Genomic DNA, 19,977 nt, shown 5'->3' on the forward strand with positions numbered 1-19,977 from the left:
ATGAATCTATCAGTTTGGTGCTAGAATAAGGTGTGCATAAAGAGGTGCTTGTTGGCTTATAAGGAAGAGATATTGTGAAATAGGATGTTCCGTAGAACACCAGTTTTCTTTCTCCTGATAACAACGTCCTCCTGAGTAGTTCCCACCCGGAGATACAAATGGGGGACTATTTTACCTCCGGAATATTTTACCCAAGGGAATGCCCTCATCATTTAACCATACAATAAAGCTACATGTCCTCGGGAAAAATTACGGCCGTAGTTTCCCCTTGCTTTCAGCTGTTCACAATACCAGCACAGCAAGGCCGTTTTGGTTATTGTTACAAGGCCAGATCAGTCAGTCATCCAGACTGTTGCCCTTGCAACTACTGAAAAGGCTGCTGCCCCTCTTCAAAACCACATGTTTGTCTGGGCTCTCAACAGATACCCCTCCGTTGTGGTTGCACCTACAGTACGGCTATCTGTATCGCTGAGGCACGCAAGCCTCCCCACCAACGGCAAGGTCCATGGTTCATGGGGGGGGGGGGGGGGGTACATAGTGCTATGTAATACAAAAAGTAATTAAGGAGAAGCTCCCCACTGTTAAATAAATGTGCTGGTTATGTGAAGTAGGTTATAATTTTTGCCAAGTAAATAAACGTCTTCCTCTGCTCCTGAATGTAACCGAAAAAATGAGAAAAAAACACCAGCAGGACTATACATGTAACAGTACCAGAATATATTTAGTCTACATAGGTACTTTGTTTGAACACCCTCTTGTCTTAAAACAACAAGCTCGTAATTTTTTTTATACTTCATAGGCAGCTGACAGTGACACTAAGTCACATTTTAATTCAGTTTGACAATGAGAGGTAGTTTATTATTACCAGATAATCAACGTTTTGAATATTAATTCATTTTCATGTTTCATGCTTAATCTGTAAAATGTTGATGCTCACAGGAAATTGAAGGGAATATGTTTTTTTCTGATGGCAGGATGTGATCCGAATTATCGCATTAGCAATTCCATCTCTTCATTCGCTATTGATTACGTTACTTACTACACTGAGGTGACAAAAGTCATAGGATACCTCCTAATAGATACCTGGGTCAGTGCAACTACTCAATGTGGCATGAACTCAACGAGCAGTTGGTTGTCCCCTGCATAAATATTGCGCAATGCTGCCTCTATAGCCATTCATAACTGCGAAGGTATTTCTGGTGCAGTATTTTTTGCACAAAATGACCTCTCAATATGTCACATAAATGTTTGATGGGATTCATGTTGGGTGATCTGGGTGACTGATCACTTGCTCGAATTGTTCGGAATGTTCTTCAAACCAATTGTGAAAAATTATGGCCCTGTGACGCGGCTCATTGTCGTCTATAAAAATTGACTACATCTTGTCACAAAGAAGCCAGATATAGCCATTTCTAATCAAAAATCGGTTCAGTTGTATCAGAAGACCCAGTCCATTCCATGATACACCCACATCATTATAGAGTCTCCATCAGCTAACACAGTGCCTTGTTGACAACCTCGATCCATGGCTGTCATCAGCTCTTTCCAACTGAAATCGGAACTCATGGGACCAGGTCACAGTTTTCCAGTCGTTTAGGGACCAAACTATATCGTCACAAGGCCAGAGGAGCGCTGCAGGCGATGTCGTGCTGTTAGCAAAGACCCTCCCTTCGGTTGTCTGCTGCCCTAGCCCATTAACTCCAAATTTCGCTGCACTGTTCTAAAAAATACGTTCGCCGTAAATCTCACATTGATTCCTGCAGTTGTTGCTTGTGGTATTCTTGGCACAGTCTTGACGTTGTGGATCTTGGGATATCGAGTTACCTTAACGATTTCCGAAGTGGCTCATGCATCTAGCTCCAACACGTTCAAAGTCTGTTAATTCTTTTTGGGCGGCCATAATCACGTTGGAAACCTTTTCGCTCTGCCAATACATTGCCCTTTTATACCTTGTGTACGCGATACTGCCGCCGTTTGTATATATGCATGTCTCTATTCCATGACTTTTGTCACTTCAGTATATACCACAGTGATGATGTACAACGTATGACTTAGTTCTTTATCACAAACCTTCTGAAACGTTTAAACGCCGATAGCTCATTATCTTAGACTTAATATCAATCAGTTATACCTTTTTGAGGGATCCTCAATGTCAGTATTTTGGATCTGGGTTGATCTATAGGACATACATTGTAATGTGGGTATAATATAGAACACACCAAATATGAGCTTGACGAAATCCTATATATGGTCTCACCTGGGTACCTCAGTCAAAGGTATATTTGAAACTGTGCAGCCACATTATCTGTATATACGTATACGTATATGTAAATAAAGGCACTTGCAAATTCTCATTAATTTCCCAGAGAGAGTGTCGTGGCAGTATTAGCCTGTGGTACTAGCATGCAGCACCACTAACTTCCTACTTTCTTCTGTTTTAGAATTCAATAACTCTAAACTCATAACACACATGCAACTATAGTTGGAACCACAAACTATGGTGGTCCAGTTGAGAGGCTCGTTCTGTACATCTGTCATGACGTCACCCTCCAACAGCCAGTGAACGACATTAGTTTTCTCAGCGCTCTGCTATGAACTTGTTCTCCAGTGTGAGTGTTAAGTGAGATCGTGGTAATTATTTAAGGAATTTTTAATGCTTGTTGTGATTTATCATTGCCGACAGTGGCGGTAAGCGACGAATTCTCCAAAAACCAACTAGAGACATAATTTACAGGATACACAGAAAATAGTGGACCTATCACAGATGTTGCCAGATCTCAGGAACGCAATGCAGAAGCAAGTAGTGTCAGCTTAAGAAATGTTCAGTGGATTACCAGTGAAGTTAATTTGCTTCTACCGGTCAGTGGAAGCTCAGTTTTCAGATCGCCAGGGAAACATCACAGTTGTGTAGGCCTGTCACGAATTTAGAGGATTTCGACAAAGATGTTCTAAGACGAGCTGTGCTCCATGTGTATAAGACAGACAAAATTCCCTACTGTCTAAAAAGTACGTTGAAAATGAGTGAAACTATAAATTTTAAGGGCAACGTTACCTCAGTGCGATAAGTACTTTAAAAACACTGAGTTCAAATACGTAAATACATGTGACAGAAGAAAATTTTTATTGTAACATTGTGATATCGCTCCTTCAAGGACACAATTCTTAAGAAATATTGTTGAAATAAGAAAATCTGACAATCAGAATATTTTTTACTTTGACTAAACTTTAGTCAACTAGAATAATACAGGGAAAGCATGTTGGAAACTGAGTGATGGTTCTGGTAGCTTTAAATACCAGTTGGTAAAGGTGGACAAATAAATGTGCTTCAGCTGGTTCTGTGCCTGAATTCATTCCAGAAATAAAGATATTATTCTCAACAAAAAAGAAAAAAAGAAATGCAGGGGATCATCACTTTGAAAAAAGTCATTACATTATGGGTTAGGAAACAGTTTCTCCGTGACATGCCTGCAAACTCAGTGATTGTTATGACAATGCGAGTTATCATTCACTTGTTGTTGACAAGGCTCCCACAACAAGTACAAAAAAAGCTGCTATGGTGACGTGGTTTACAAGTAAAAAGATACCACATACTACCAGTCAAACTCGGACCGAATCATTGAATCCTGTACGGCTTTGTAAGCCTCATGCAAAAGTTTATGTAATCAATTGTATTACTCAGGAACATGGACATACTATTTTGTGTTTGCCGCAATATCAAACAATTCGACAGAGCTCATATGAGCACAAGTGAAAAGGTATGTCACAGAACGAAACATGAGATTTAAAATTTCTGACACAGAAAGGCTTTTGCACAAAATGCGTTTGGTATGCAGAACATCTGTAGGTACAGGAGATGGACAGGGAAACTTTAAAATTGACAATCTTGATCCCACCATCATCACTCTAAGACCAGATGAGTCAGACACAGTCACTGACTGCAGTGATGTAGATAAGAATGATCGCATCAATGGGAAACAGGAAAAGGTGAGCCACACATATAATATTCATGTTGTCTCTTTCTTAAAGCTTCTCTTCCGCAGCCGCAATTATACAAGTAATATTGAGATATATTCTGTCTTTTGCTACTGTAATAGAAGTCTTTTTTTAAACCAGATCGTTTTGATTTATTTTGAAGCATCTTCAGTGGACAGTATTTTGGCTTCGAAAGTGCAGAGCCACATGATTACTTGTCGTAGTTTTGTGCATTGCTGCGGCGGTAAGATCTTGCTCAAAGTTTGTCTCGGCTGATCTATATTTTAGCAAGTAAGTGCACATGCTAAAGAACCGTTTGGCCTCCAAATCTCTATACGCATACCGCATCCGCCTTTTCCAATCGGCAGTGCCTGTCTGTGCCTCTACATTGCACAAACCTGCCTGACATCCTTCATGGATTCAACCACAATATGACGCCACAGCTTGTGGCTTTCTGTAGTGACACCGTGAGCTACTGTTCACACAGAACGCTGCAAATTCCATGTAGTTGCACAGCTTTCAACATAGCATTTGGGTGCATATTAATGTTACAGTGTAGATTTTCGCCTTAGAGCTGTGACAAGGAAGGTGAAACCTAAATCTTAGATTCGAAAATAAATTTCGCACTGGGATAAATAAGGAGCCACAAACACATTTCAAATATATATATATATATATATATATATATATATATATATATATATATATATATATACTGAAAGACGAAAATGCTGGCTGCTATGGCAATGGCTGGAATGTAAAAATCATCTGCAGACACGTCATTCTTCCAGGGTTTCAGACTCTATTGCATTCGTTTATCCAGGCATTTCAAATAACTAATTTTTAGCTTAACATCTGCCACATCACACTCGGAGGCTATTCACCACATATGATCCACAATTTATGCAGTGCTTGGTCTTACAAATCATGAAGTTATATGACTCGCTGTTATGGTTATGTATTATTTATTTATTCATATAAAAATCATTGAAGCTTTTGGGATACGCCTATGTCGTCGGTTTTGCAAATATTGTGTCAGGGTGGCTCTAACCTCTTTGTATTTTACAAACACACCCTGTGCTACAGAAAATTATATATAGGCTGTGCTCGTAATTTCATTAGCTGTGGGAGTGATACCTACCGACCATTGTTTTGACCCTTTTCACTAAGAAAATACAAACACGTTGAAGTCTAATGGAGTACAGCAAAAATTAATCCACTATAACTGTGACAGAACGTTCATGTTTCGATATACAGCCATTAGGTGGCTGTGGAAGAAAGAAAATTGTGTAACATTTATAATCGAGTGAAACTTTTTGTGGCATGATAACAGTTGCGTCTCTTAAGTTTTGCTAGTAATATCTGGTAGTTCACACATGCAACTTCATTGATTGCAGTATGCCACTAGCTGTTGTGACACTTTGTTCCATGTGTGAACCTGGTTGAACCACAAGACCACAGTGATTATACGCAACTCCAATTGTTAATTTCCTGAGGGACTTCACCTACTACATCTACATCTATACTCTGCAAACAACTGTGAGGCGCATGGCAGAGGGTCCCATTGCACTAGTTATTAGGGTTTCTTCCCGTTCCATTCACATATGGAGAGTGGAAAGAATGATCGTTTGAATGCCTCTGTGCATGCAATAACCATTCCAATCTTATCATCATGATCCTTCTGTGAGCAATGTTTAGAATGTTGTAGTCTGTCACTAGAGTAATCATTTAAAGCCGGTTGTTGAAACTGTTAATAGAGTTTCTCGAGATAGTTTGTATTTGTTTTCTAGAGTCTGCCATTTCTGTTCCTTCATTGTCTCCGTGGCACTTCCCTACGCATTAAACACACCTGTGGCCATTCGTGCTGCTCTTCTCTGTATAAGCTCACCATACGCTGTTAGTTCTACCTGGTTTGCATCCCACACACTTGAGTAATATTCTAGAACCAGTTGCATGAGTGATTTGTAAGCATTTTTTTTGTAAACTAATTACATTTCCCCAGTATTCTACGAATAAAGCAAAGCCTACAGCCTGCTTTACCTACAACTGAACCTATGTGATCATTCCATTTCATATCTGTACATAGTGTTACACCCAGGTTTTTGTATGAGTTGTTCGATTCCAACAGTGACTCACTGATATTGTAGTCATAGGATACTACGTTTTTTTCGTTTTGTGAAGTGCAAAATTTTACATTTCTGAAAATTTAGAGTAAGTAGCCAATCTCTTCGCCATGTTGAAACCTTATTAAGATCTGACTGAATATGTTTGCAGCTTCTTTCAGACAATACCTCATTCTAGGTAACTGCATCATCTGCAAAAAATTGTGATGTTACTATTAACATTTTGTGCAAGGTCATTAGTATACAACACAAACAGCAAGGGTCCCAACGTACTTCCCTGAGGCACACCTGAAGTACCTTTATATCTGATGGTGACTCTCCATCCAAGATAACATGTTTTGTACTCCCTACCAAAAAGTCCTCAATACAGTCACAAATTTCACTTGATACTCCATATGATCGAATTTTTGCAATGAGCGTAGGTGCAGTATTGCGCCAAATGCTTTTCAGATATCAAGAAACACTGCATCTACCTGGTTGTTTTGGTCCAGGGCTTTCAGTATGTCATGTAAGAAAAGTGCGCGCTGTGTTTCACATGATCGACGCTTTCGAAATCCAAGCTGGTTATCATTGAGAAGGTCATTCAGTTCAAGATACCTCAGTATGTTTGAGCTCAGAATAAGTTCTAAGATTCTACAACAAATCGATGTCAAGAATATTGGACTGTAGTTTTGTGCGCTAGTTCTACTACTCTTCTTGTAGATGGGTATGGCCTACAGCTTCCTTTTTACAAAAAATGGGCACAATTTTTTGTTCGAGATAGATTGCAGTGAGAAGAGAGGCTAACTCAGCCGCAAATTCAGTATAGCATTTGACGGAGATTCCATTTGGGCCTGGAGCTTTGTTCTATTTTAACGATTTCAGCTGTCCTTCGACATCACTGACACTAATACTTTCTTCTTCCATATTTTCAGGATTGAATTGGGGCAGTTCTGCTGGGGTTTCCTTTGTAAAGGAACATTTGATTGGTCGGTTGAATTGGGGGAGGAGACCAAACAGCGAGGTCATCGATCCCGGAACATTTGAAAACTGAGTTTAGCATTTCAGCTTTCGCTTTGCTGGCCTCAATTTCAGTTCCTGTCTCATTCACTAGAGACTAGACACTGAGTTTGGTGTCATTAACAGCCTGAACATAGAACCAGAATTTCTTTGGATTTTGTGGAATATAATTTGATAATATTCTGCTATGGTAGTCACTGTAGGCATCACGCATTGCTCATTGCGTTATTAGCTTACATTTATCATTAATTGAATTTAGTGTACCAAGGTGACATGTTTGTGATAAGTCTTCGATGTGCCGTTGTCTTGAAATAGTATACTGGCATAACATGCAATTAAATACATCGTCTTCCAAGTTAATAAGTTATCTAAGGCACGAGTACAGCAAAGATCATTACCGTAAATATACTCCTCGTTTTGAGAGGAATGCTTCAAGACCCAGCAATTGCCTTTAGTACGGGGTTGATAAACTTTGGCCGGACGTATACAATAGCGTGTGAGGCGGAAATTTAAATGATAGTGGCTAGTCAGTGATCCGGAGATCACTGTGGCTAGTACACATCAAAGAGTTTCGGTTGTAAAAACAGCAGAGTGAGGAAAGTATAAGAGATTATTATGTGCTATACGTTGCGTTAGATAAAAGCAAATACTGTGAAAGTGACAGGCCGGCTATTAGCTCTAAATCGGCGTGGCACGAGTTTTTGTTCGCATGTTGCTACCTTGCTCAAGAGAACATCGACCATGCATATGTTTATGGCAAGCCTTAGTTTGCTCTATATCTTTTGGGTTACAACGACTGTTTTGCTTAAACAGTCACAGCGTCAACAGATTTTTGTAAACACATCGAACGTAATTTTTGTTACCGACAGGGAATACCTCAGTATTGCCATAGACACTGCCCTTATACGCAACAGATGGGTGCGACGAAATCTTTGGTTAGTGCTTCGAAGTACTTATTTCTCGATCTACTTATCCTTACAGAATTTGACAATATGTAATTAAGTACTAGTGCTGTTGTAATTTTTAACCCTGTATCATTCACTAAAGAAATTTGTTGACTGAGCGAATTCGCTACCCAGGGTTTAATTAATGAATTGGTCATAGGTAGTTTTCATTACAATACCATATTAAAGTTCGTATGAGATCTTCTAGCACATAAAAAGAGTATCGCACGCAACTTAGTTTGTGTCAATATCATCTCCCTTTTAGTATACAACCTTTTTATTCTTATAACTGATATAGCATGTGAAATGGAGCACAAGTGGCTGGAAGTTATGTAAGATTTCAATAGTTCATCCAGCAGTCGTGGATGTCGTGGTACTGATGTGACTGGAAACCAGAATCATAAGTCATTTTATTTATGGTGACTTGTATAAAGAGCATAATGAGATGCAACTCCTTAATAATTGTAAGGGATCAACAGGAAACAAGATACCGTACCGGTTTCTTTAACTATCAACAGGTTGATGTCATTATCAAGAAGTGCAAGATAGATGAGATAAGCTTACATGATTTTTTGCACATAGATCTGGACTAGCCCTCCGTTTTGGTGACAGTTTACTATCCACAACTAAATTACTTTCAGATAAGATTTTAAAAAAACTGGATTGGCATTTAGAGGAGTGAGTTTAAATTCATCTTCTGACCATTTGTATTAGCTTTTCTGTGAATCTGCTAAATAATAAAAAAATCTTAATGGGGTGGTAAGCCATTATCTTCCTATCGATTTTAAACCAAACTGTGCAGGCCATTGTGGTCGAGCAGTTCTAGGCGCTTCAGTCCGAACCTCGTGGCTGCTATGGTCGCAGGTTCGAATCCTGCCTTGGACATGGATGTGTGTGATGCCCTTAGGTTATTTAAGTTAGTATTTCTAAGTATAGGGGACTGATGACCTCGGGTGTTAAGTCCCATAGTGCTTAGAGCCATTTGAAACCAAACTGTATGTCAGTGTTTGATAGTTATGTTGTTCAATGTGTTTGTCAGAATGGAGGATTGTTATCATTGACATGTAACCATGAAGTCACACTGTGTTCTCTGTAATAGAAAACACAGTAATATTGTGTTAAGGAAGCTGTAGAACATCGGTATGCAGAACCCCTTGTGACATCTTAACTAAGAAGCCAATCTATGACACTTTGCCCTAACCTTCATTATCTACAATACAAAGTATCTGTCATAAGGGAGTCTTGAAAGTTGTCACTCAACAATGCTGTGAATACTAGTCACTTAAGATATGTTACATTCTGTAACGATGCTTACCACTTTCCATAATTAGTAATTATACAAATTAACTTCAGAGATTTGGTTTTCTCATGATGACTTACAAGAAGGCTTTGCAATGCAAATTGTGCAATGTACTTAACATATTATTTGTTCCAAGCTTACAAATCACACACACCATAAGTTGTATAGTAGACCTCTCTGCCTCGTGGTCTCTGGTCACAAAACAGTGTATTGGTTCAAATGGCTCTGAGCAGTAAGGGACTTACCTTCTGAGGTCATCAGTCCCCTAGAACTTAGAACTACTTAAACCCAACCAACCTACGGACATCACACACATCCTTGCCCGAGGCAGGATTCGAACCTGCGATTGTAGCGGTCGCGCGGTTCCAGACTGTAGCGCCCAGAACTGCTCGGCCACTCCGGCCGGCCTAAAACACTATATTGTTTTCGTACCCAGTCCCCATAACAACTTCCATATCACAAGCAGTGTAAAAATTTCTGTTACATAATCTTTAAATGTTTTTTGTTTTCCTTGGAGCAAATTTTATTCACCGCCACTATTTTCATTCAGATACTCATACAATTAACCTAACAGTTTTATGATTCCATGATTAACATGTATAGGCAAAGTTATTCTTTTTTGCAGAACCATTTGTTTTGAGATAGTTTGTATTGCACTAATTCAAATGAACTACGTAGTTTATTTTAAATGATAAAGATAATAAATAAGAGCACCTGGAAAAGCCTGTAAACTAATAAGTTAGAGAACAGTATTTTATTGCTTGTAACATACTAAGTACTGAGTACCACTCAATGTACACTTGGTATTAGTATGTTTGACTTCTAAAAGTCCTGTGTCATCTGTTGATATTCATGACATGCCGTCCACATTATTTAAGTAATGACAGATGTAATGTTGCTGGCTTAAACTATTTTAACCCTTATCCGTGAAGGCGGTCCGTGACTGAAACTGGTCGATATTTGGGTTTAAAATAAAAGTGGCTTGTGGTCAAACATGCAAAAAAAAAATATATATATATATATATATATATATATATATATATATATATATATATATATATATATATATATATATATATATATATATATATATATATATATATTAAAAATAAAGATTCCAAGACTTACCAAGCGGAAAAGCGCCGGCAGACAGGCACATAAACAAAACACACAAACACACACACAGAATTACGAGCTTTCGCAACTGGCAGTTGCTTCGTCAGGAAGGAAGGAAGGAGAGGGAAAAATGTACACTTGGTATTAGTATGTTTGACTTCTAAAAGTCCTGTGTCATCTGTTGATATTCATGACATGCCGTCCACATTATTTAAGTAATGACAGATGTAATGTTGCTGGCTTAAACTATTTTAACCCTTATCCCTTAAAACCCACACCCTTTCATTTTTCCCTCTCCTTCCTTCCTTCCTGACGAAGCAACTGCCAGTTGCGAAAGCTCGTAATTCTGTGTGTGTGTTTGTGTGTTTTGTTCATGTGCCTGTCTGCCGGCGCTTTTCCGCTTGGTAAGTCTTGGAATCTTTATTTTTAATATATTTTTCCCATGTGGAAGTTTCTTTCTGTTTTATTTACATCGTCATATATATATATATATATATTTTTCCTCCAATTCAAGCACTGCCATGTACTGTAAGATTCTGCAATAGCAACAGGGCAGTAAGATGAGCATCCTCTTAAATATTCCCTCACAAGAGACTTTTTTTTTTTTTTTTTTACCATTCATATTTACTGGTAGATTGTTGAATTGCCCGATAAAATCAACAGGGTGCACATCACCATATTCTTCAGAATCACTAAATTCCTTATGATGAACACAAAAAGATAAATTTGACTTTTCATAAACATTATTATTTTATTCTCCGACTTATACTTCATTTATTTTCTCTGCTTTCTTTTTGGACAAACACGGATCTGTATTTTGAATTGAAATTGATCTTTGATTTCATCCATATTATCACAAAAGGTATTTTCTAAATGTATATTTTCCCACTGGAACTAGAAACAATGTCCATTCCCCTTTTATGTACATTCCCAACTCTCTTTTTACTAGCTACGCCACCACTGTTAACTTTGCTTAACTGTATGGCTTTTTGTACCTAATTTAAATAGCCCCTGCGGGTTCGGGGTTAGAATAGGCCCACGGTATTCCTGCCTGTCGTAGGAGGCGACTAAAAGGAGTCTCAAACTTTTCGGCCTTATATGATGGTCCCCTGTTGGGTTTGTCCTCCATCTCTCAAAATTTTCCGAAGAGTGAGCCGATTGGGGAAGGGCGCCTTACTTGGTGCATTGTGTCCATCTTGCGATCAGACCTTTCGCCAGCTTATACACCGTTGCACCGCAGTCCTGTCCGCTCTCCATCTCTTGGGCATGACTCTTTTTCTGCGTGCAGATTACACCTTGCACTGTGCAGTGCCTCTTTCTGCACCGAAGGCGACCATGGATCACATGTTACCTAACATCCAGCACGGTAGCCAGTCCGTTGTGGTGGGGCCGCCATGTACCCTGTTGGTTGTAGCCCCCCTGACAACACAGGGATCGTTCTACTGATGCCTGCGCCATTAACTCCCCTCGTATGCCAAGGAGTAGATGCCTATCCTCTTGGGGTATCGGGACTCCCGGCAACGGCCATCCTGCCAGGTGGCTCTTGCCGTGGCTGGGTGGCGCCCGTGGGGAGGGCCCTTGGTTGGAGTAGGTGGCATCGGGGCGGATGACCCGCAATGAAGCGTGGTACATCGTCTCTCGCTGGTGGCCAGCCGCCAGCAGTCTCTAAGTGTTCACCTCCAATGCTAAATTTGTGTTCCCTTGATGCCTCAAAACATGTCCTACCAACTGGTCCCTTCTTTTTGTCAAGTTGTGCCGCAAACTCCTCTTCTCCCCAATTCTATTCAATACCTCCTCATTAGTTATGTGATCTACCCATCTAATCTTCAGCATTCTTCTGTAGCACCACATTTCGAAAGCTTCTATTCTCTTCTTGTCCAAACTAGTTATTGTCCAAGTTTCACTTCCATACATGGCTACACTCCATACAAATACTTTCAGAAACGACTTCCTGACCATTAAATCTTTACTCGATGTTAACAAATTACTCTTCTTCAGAAACGCTTTCCTTGCCATTGCCAGTCTACATTTTATATCCTCTCTACTTCGACCATCATCAGTTATTTTACTCCCTAAATAGCAAAACTCCTTTACTACTTTAAGTGTCTCATTTCCTAATCTAATTCCCTCAGCATCACCCGATTTAATTTGCCTACATTCCATTATCCTCGTTTTGCTTTTGTTGATGTTCATCTTATATCCTCCTTTTAAGACACTGTCCATTCCGTTCAACTGCTCTTCCAAGTCCTCTGCTGTCTCTGACAGAATTACAATGTCGTCGGCGAACCTCAAAGTTTTTATTTCTTTTCCGTGAATTTTAATACCTACTCCAAATTTTTCTTTTGTTTCCTTTACTGCTTGCTCAATATACAGATTGAATAACATCGGGGAGAGGCTACAACCCTGTCTCACTCCCTTCCCAACCACTGCTTCCCTTTTATGTCCCTCGACTAACCTATACTGAGGCCAAAAGGAAATACGACTGACTCCATCCTGTGAGAATGACATCTTCCTACACTGCTGCTATGACACCTGTGCTAGCCCCATCTGTTTCTCCAATTGTGTCCGGATCGACAAGTAGTACAACTCCTCCTGCCCCCTCGCCAGTGGGGGGATCTACCCACCGGGTTGCTCCTGCGCCACCTACCTCAGGAGCAACACCATCCCACCCATCGGGGACGTCCGTCCCCACTTCTAAGCCAGAGAAGTGTCCAACTTCTTCGGCTTCTCACGCTCGCAAGGGGTCCCTTGGGTCTCTCCCTTCCCAGGTTTCTGCCAGCGAGAAGGCTGACGACCGACAGTGGCGTAAGTGCCCGCAATCAGCTGGTCATAGGGCTTCACGATCCTCCTCCGTCCTGGAGACTAAATCGGTGAAGCCCTTCCAGTTGGTGCTACCCAAGGAACGCCGTGAGAAACCCAAGAAGAGCTCTCAGCCCAAGGAACTCGCGGTGGCAGCCATCCCACCGCAACCTTCCAGCTCTGCGTCTGAGGATGTGGTGGAGATTCTGGCGTCCGCTGAGGTCCTCGATCTCGCCGTTCCATCAGACGCCATGGAAAGCACTATCACAGGTGCTAAATCGGAGGCAGCAGGTGACCCAGCGGCGTAATCTCCCTTCCCAGTCCTGTCATGCCTTTCTCAGCCATGGACAACACCATCCTCTAGTGGAACTGCAGCGGTTTCTTCCACCATCTAGCTGAGCTCCGGCAACTTATCAGCCGTCACCCTTACCTCTGCATTGCTCTGCAGGAAACTTGGTTTCCGGCAATGCGAACCCCCGCCGTCCGTGGCTACCGGGGTTATTATAAGAACCGGGCAGCTTATGAAAGGGTGTCTGGTGGCGTCTGCATATATGTCCTGAACTCTCATCACAGCGAGTGTGTCCCTCTCCACATACCTTTAGAGGCTGTCGCTGTTCGGGTATGGACGCCACAGGCTGTTACCGTCTGCAGTCTTTAGCTTCCACCGGATGGTGATGTCGCGCAGCATGTCCTGGCGGCTCTGATAGCCCAATTGGCGCCACCTTTCTTGTTACTGGGCGACTTTGATGCCCATAACCATCTGTGGGGTGGGTCGGTGGCAACAGGGTGAGGCGCCATCGTTGAGCATTTATTGGCGCAGCTCGATCTCTCGATATTAAATGATGGTGCCTTCACACACTTCAGTGTGGTGCATGGCACATACTCCGCCATTGACCTTTCGATCTGTAGCCCTAGCCTCTTACCGTCTCCCCTGCGGGTTCGGGGGTACAAATAGGCCCGCGGTATTCCTGCCTGTCGTAAGAGGCGACTAAAAGGAGTCTTCAAAGTTTCGGCCTTATGTGATGGTCCCCACTTGGGTTTGACCTGCCATTTTCAAAATTTCCGTTGTTAGTGCGTGCCATTTGGGGAAGGACGCCTTACGTGGTGTTTTTCTATTGGTCCATCGTGCACCTCCATCTTGCATGCTATCTATTGTCGTGTGGAGGGATTTACACCCCATGTCTTCTGGGTTGCCTCCTCGTCTTGTGCGCAATCCCCTTCTTAGCGCCCACGGCAACTGTGGACCCTTTCAACACCTAAAATCCAGCACGGTAGCCAGTCCGTTGTGGTGGGGTCGTCATGTACCCTCTTGGTGGTAGCCCCCTGACCACGCAGGGATCGCACTACAGATGCCAGAGCTGTTTCCTCCCCATGCATGCCAAGGAGTATGTGCCCATCTTGTCTGGGGCACGGGGACTCCGGGCAATGGGATATCGGCCAGGTACCCGTTGCTTTGGCTGGGTGGCGCCCTTGGGGAGAGCCCTCGTTCGCAGTAGGTGGCATCTGGGCGGATGTGGCGCAATGAAGCGCAATAAATCTCACCAAGCTGGTGGTCGCACTGCCACCAGCGTCTCTAAGCGAGGCAAAATTGAATTCGATGCTGCACAATATGATCCTCGGTCGTTCCCCTCGTTGGCTGCGCCATGGGAGGGACGCAGATCTATTGTCAAGCAGGAGCCTTATGTACCACAATACCTTGTCTGCAGCAGGACTGATGGTGACTCCTTTCTTTCGACAAAGCCTATGTTTTTTGTGGAACACCTGGAGGATAAGTTTGGGGAAGTGGCGGGTTTGTCTAAAATGAGGAATGGGTCCATCCTCCTCAAGACGTCCTCCCCAGCCCAGTCACGGGCGTTGCTCTTGTGTGATAAGCTGGGAGACGTCCCTTTTACCGTCACTCTCCACAGTAGCTTAAATATGGTCCAGGGGATTATTTACCATCGCGACCTCTTGTTACAGTCCGATGACGAGCTGAGAGCTGACTTGGAACGACGTGGTGTGCATTTTGTCCGTCGTGTGCGCAGAGGACCCAAGACCAACAGGGTGGCCACCGGTGCCTTTATCTTGGCTTTCGAGGGTGCTGTATTGGCTGAGAAGGTCAAGGTAATGGTTTACCGTTGTGACGTCAAGCCATACGTCCCTCCGCCGATGCGGTGCTTCCAGTGCTGGAAGTTTGGGCATATGTCCTCCCGTTGCCCATCCAGCGCCACATGTCGAGATTGCGGACGCCCCTCTCATCCCGATTCTCCATGTGCGCCTCCGCCTGTCTGTGTCAACTGTGGAGAACACCACTCTCCATGCTCGCCGGACTGCCCCGTTCTTCATAAGGAGCGGAAGATTATGGAATTTAAGACCCTGGACCGGCTTATTTATCGCGAGGCAAAACTGAAATTTGAAAGGTTGCATTCTGTCCCTCTTCAAACTTCTTATGCTGCAGCTACGTTATCGTCGCCCTCGCGGGCGGCAGTTGTCGCCTCCTCTGTGCCGCCTTCAGTTGGCCCTCAGGGCCGTCCATCTCTGTCTGCCCCCCTTGTGTCTGGGGGCAAGCCTTCCTCTGTTGCCCCCTTAGCAGTTGGGGGCAAACCCCCTTCTGTCACTCCCCCCGCACATGCTTCAAGAGTGACATCTGCTCCAAAACCAGGGGGCTCGATCCCTCCCCCTCCCCCTTCTCTGCCGGCGTCATCTCCGCCGGCGTCGTCTCTGCCGGCTCCTCTCTCGCGGAAGGGGTCCCTCGGGGCCCTCCCTTCTTCCGTTTCTTCTGCTACCCCGCCGGATGTCAGCCAGTGGCTGAAGGTTCATCCACCTGCTGGTCGTAGGGCTTCTGCGTCGTCGTCAGCCTCCGACGCTCCTTCAGAGAAACTCTCCCAGCCCTCTAAGCCAAAGGACAGACGCGAGAAGAAGGACCGGAACGTGTCCAAGAAGAAGGACGCTCCGGCAGTTTCAGTACCGCCTGCGGTCAATAGCTCTGGCTCTGGGGATGCGGTGGAGATCCTCGCCTCTGCCGCGGATCTCGCCCTCACGGAACCCTCGGGGACCTCTCCTATGGACACAGCTGACTCTCGCTCGGTGGCGGCCGTTGACTCTGCGGCGCCGTCTGCCTCTTAGTCGACTTAACGCCCTCCCAGTCCCTTCCTGTTTCCATTCTCCAGTGGAATTGCGGCGGTTATTTCCGCCACCTGCCTGAGCTCCAGATGCTTTTGAGTGTTTCCCCTGTTCTGTGCATTGCTCTTCAGGAAACTTGGTTTCCAGCAATGCGGACCCCTGCCCTTCGCGGTTATCGGGGATACTATAAGAACCGCGCTGACTGTCAACGAGCTTCAGGTGGAGTTTGCCTCTTTGTTCACCACTCTGTCTGTAGCTCACCAGTACCCCTTCTGACGCCTTTAGAGGCAGTCGCTGTCAGGATTGAGCTCTCGCCGGCTATTACTGTTTGCTCTGTTTACGTTCCTCCGTATGGGCAACTCCCCTGACATGTCTTGGCTGCGCTGCTGGCTCAACTCCCGCCGCCATTGCTGCTTCTGGGCGATTTCAATGCCCACAACCCTCTATGGGGTGAGACTGTCTCCGATGACCGCGGTCGCGCTGTGGAGCATGTGTTGGCTCAGCTCGACCTTAGCCTCTTGAACATGGGTGCTCCCACCCATTTCAGTGTGGCCCATGGCTCGTTCTCGGCCATCGATCTCTCTCTTTGCAGCCCCGGACTTGTCCCATCCCTTCACTGGAGAGTGCATCCTGATCTGTGTGGTAGTGACCATTTTCCCATCTATTTGTCACTGCCCCGGTGTCATTCTTCTGGGCGCCTGCCCCGCTGGGCTCTCAACAGGGCTGACTGGCCGGCTTTTACTTCCGCTGCCACCATTGCTTCTCTCCCACAGGGTGACATTGACGAGGTGGTCCGTGTCTTGACCTCGTCAATTATTTCTGCGGCCGAGACTGCCATCCCTCGCTCTTCTGGACTCCCTCGGAATAAGTCTGTCCCCTGGTGGTCGCCGGAGATTGCTGAGGCTATTCGCGACCGTAGGCGGGCTCTCCAGCGTCATAAGCGGCACCCGTCTCTGGAGACCCTCATCGCCTTTAAGAAGCTCCGTGCCTTGGCCCGTCGTCTTATTGCACGGCGTAAGCAGGAATGCTGGGAGAGGTACATTTCATCCTTGGGCTCCCGTGTCTCCCCGTCACTCGTGTGGTCCCGCATCCGGCGGATTTATGGATACCAGACCCCTATGGGTGTCCCTGGAATCTCCCTGGACGGCGCTGTCTGTACGGACGCTGCCACCATTGCTGACCACCTTGCCACGCACTTTGCTACGAGCTCTGCGACTGCAACTTACCCTCCTGCCTTTCGCTCTCTAAAGGAGCGCGCCGAGCGGACGCCGTTATCGTTCCACACAAGTCGTTCTGAAAAATACAATGCTCCTTTCAGCGAGAGGGTATTCCTCGCTGCCCTCGCCAATTACCCTGATACAGCGCCAGGACCGGACTGCATCCACGCGCAGATGCTGAAGCATCTCTCCAGGGACTGCCAGAGACACATCCTCACCATCTTTAACCGCATTTGGAGCGAGGGCGTGTTCCCGTCGCAATGGCGAGAGGGTGTTATCGTTCCCATCTTGAAGCCCGGTGCGGACCCTCTGGCGGTGGACGGCTATCGTCCCATTACACTAACCAACGTTTTGTGCAAATTGCTCGAACGTATGGTGGGGCGGCGTTTGTGTTGGGTCCTTGAGTCGCGCGGTCTCCTCGCTCCATCCCAGGGTGGCTTCCGTCAGGGCCGGTCTGCTGCGGACAATTTGGTGCGGCTGGAATCTGCTATCCGTACGGCCTTTTCCCGCCGTCAGCATCTCGTTGCTGTATTTTTTGATCTGCGGAAGGCATATGACACAACATGGAGACATCACATCCTTGCTATGTTGCGCGAGTGGGGTCTTCGTGGTCAGCTCCCAGCTTTTCTTCAAAACTTTTTATTGCGCTGCTCTTTCCGGGTGCAAGTCGGTGCCGCCTCTAGTTCATCTTATATACAGGAAAATGGGGTCCCGCAGGGCTCGGTGTTGAGCGTTTCCTTATTTCTAGTGGCCATTAATGGTCTGGCTGCAGCCGTGGGGTCGTCGGTGTTCTCCTTCTTTGTATGCCGACGACTTCTGCATCTCATTTAGCTCAACGACTACGGGAGTCGCCGAACGCAGGCTGCAAGCAGCCGTTCGCAAGGCGGCATCATGGGCTCTGACTCATGGATTTCAGTTCTCTGCGGCCAAGACTCGAGTTATGCACTTCTGCAGGCGTCGGACGGTCCACCCTCATCCGGAACTTTACCTCGACGGTCACCTACTTGAAGTGGTGGACACTAGCCGCTTCTTAGGACTCGTCTTTGATGCCCGGCTCACGTGGGTTCCTCATATTACTCAGCTGAAGCAAAAGTGCTGGCAGCACCTCAACGCCCTCCGCTGCCTGAGCCATGCGTCTTGGGGTGCAGATCGCAGCACACTGTTGTGATTGTACAGAGCCCTTGTGCAGTCCCGGCTTGATTATGGGAGCCTGGCCTATGGGTCTGCATCGCCCTCAGTGTTGACATTGTTGGACCCCAAACACCACTGTGGGGTTCGGCTTGCAACTGGTGCTTTCCGTACGAGCCCCGTGGATAGTCTGCTGGTGGAGGCCGGGGTTCCCCCGCTGCGGATTCGCCGCCACCGACTGCTCGCTGACTATGCTGTCCACGTGCATTGCTCACCGGACCATCCCAATCATCGCCTGCTTTTCCCTGCCAGGGTCCTCCCTCTGCCCGACCGGCGACCTAGGTCTGGGCTTTCCATTGCTGTCCGTGTCCAGTCCCTGCTGTCTGAACTGGGGTCGTTCCCTCTTCTGCCGCCCTTCCGGGCCTGTGCACCCACGCCTCCCTGGTGTATGACCCGTCCGCCTGGACTTGGCACGGGAACCCAAGGACTTGGTCCCGCCTGTGGCTCTCCGTCACCGTTTTCTTGCGCTCGTCGCCTCATTTTCAGGCTGTGAGCCTGTCTACACTGATGGTTCCCTGGTGGATGGTCGTCCTGCCTACGCTTTTGCTCACGCTGCCCATGTTGAACAGCGCTCCTTGCCGGCTGGCTGCAGTATTTTTACTGCAGAGCAGGTGGCCATATTGCGCGCTCTTGAGCATATGCGTTCCTGCTCAGGTACGTCCATCGTCATCTGCAGTGACTCCCTGAGCAGCCTCCAGGCTATCGACCGCTGCTATACCTCTTCTCCTCTGGTATCCTTTATTCAGGAGTCTGTTTTTGCCATTACCCGCTCTGGTCGTTCGGTGGTCTTTGTTTGGACGCCAGGTCACGTTGGCATCCCGGGGAATGAACGTGTCAACAGGCTGGCCAAAGGGGCGGTCGACGCCCCCACTTTGGCGATCGGCCTCCCGGCTTGTGATTTGCAGCTGGCGTTGCGCCGTAAGGTGCTTCAGATGTGGCGTGACGAGTGGTGTAGCCTGACTTCTCCGAATAAACTGCGGGCTGTTAAGGAGACGACCGATGTGTGGCAGTCCTCCCTGCGGGCTTCTCGCAGGGACTCTGTCATCCTGTGTTGGCTCCGCATCGGCCATACCTACCTGACGCACGGACATCTTTTGCGTCAGGAGGATCCCCCCCTGTGTCAGTGTGGGTCCCGGTTGACGGTCGCCCATATTTTGTTGGAGTGTCCCCGCCTGCGCACCCTCCGGCAGACTTTTAATCTCCCGGGCACGTTGCCT

At 45.7% G+C, this 19,977-nt stretch overlaps 1 protein-coding gene across 1 annotated transcript in view; it reads left to right on the forward strand.

The window, feature by feature from the left end:
• The first annotated feature begins 7,490 nt into the window (after positions 1-7,490).
• LOC126354054 (heparanase-like) overlaps positions 7,491-19,977 on the forward strand; it is a 300,990-nt gene continuing 288,503 nt past the window's right edge. The window contains exon 1 of the mRNA XM_050003411.1: positions 7,491-8,029. Within this exon, the coding sequence (XP_049859368.1) occupies positions 7,836-8,029 (194 nt within the window). The 5' untranslated portion in view covers positions 7,491-7,835. The remainder of the gene's footprint in view (positions 8,030-19,977) is intronic.

This window comes from Schistocerca gregaria, chromosome 3, assembly GCF_023897955.1.
Source record: "Schistocerca gregaria isolate iqSchGreg1 chromosome 3, iqSchGreg1.2, whole genome shotgun sequence".
NCBI classification, from domain to species: Eukaryota; Metazoa; Arthropoda; class Insecta; order Orthoptera; family Acrididae; genus Schistocerca; species Schistocerca gregaria.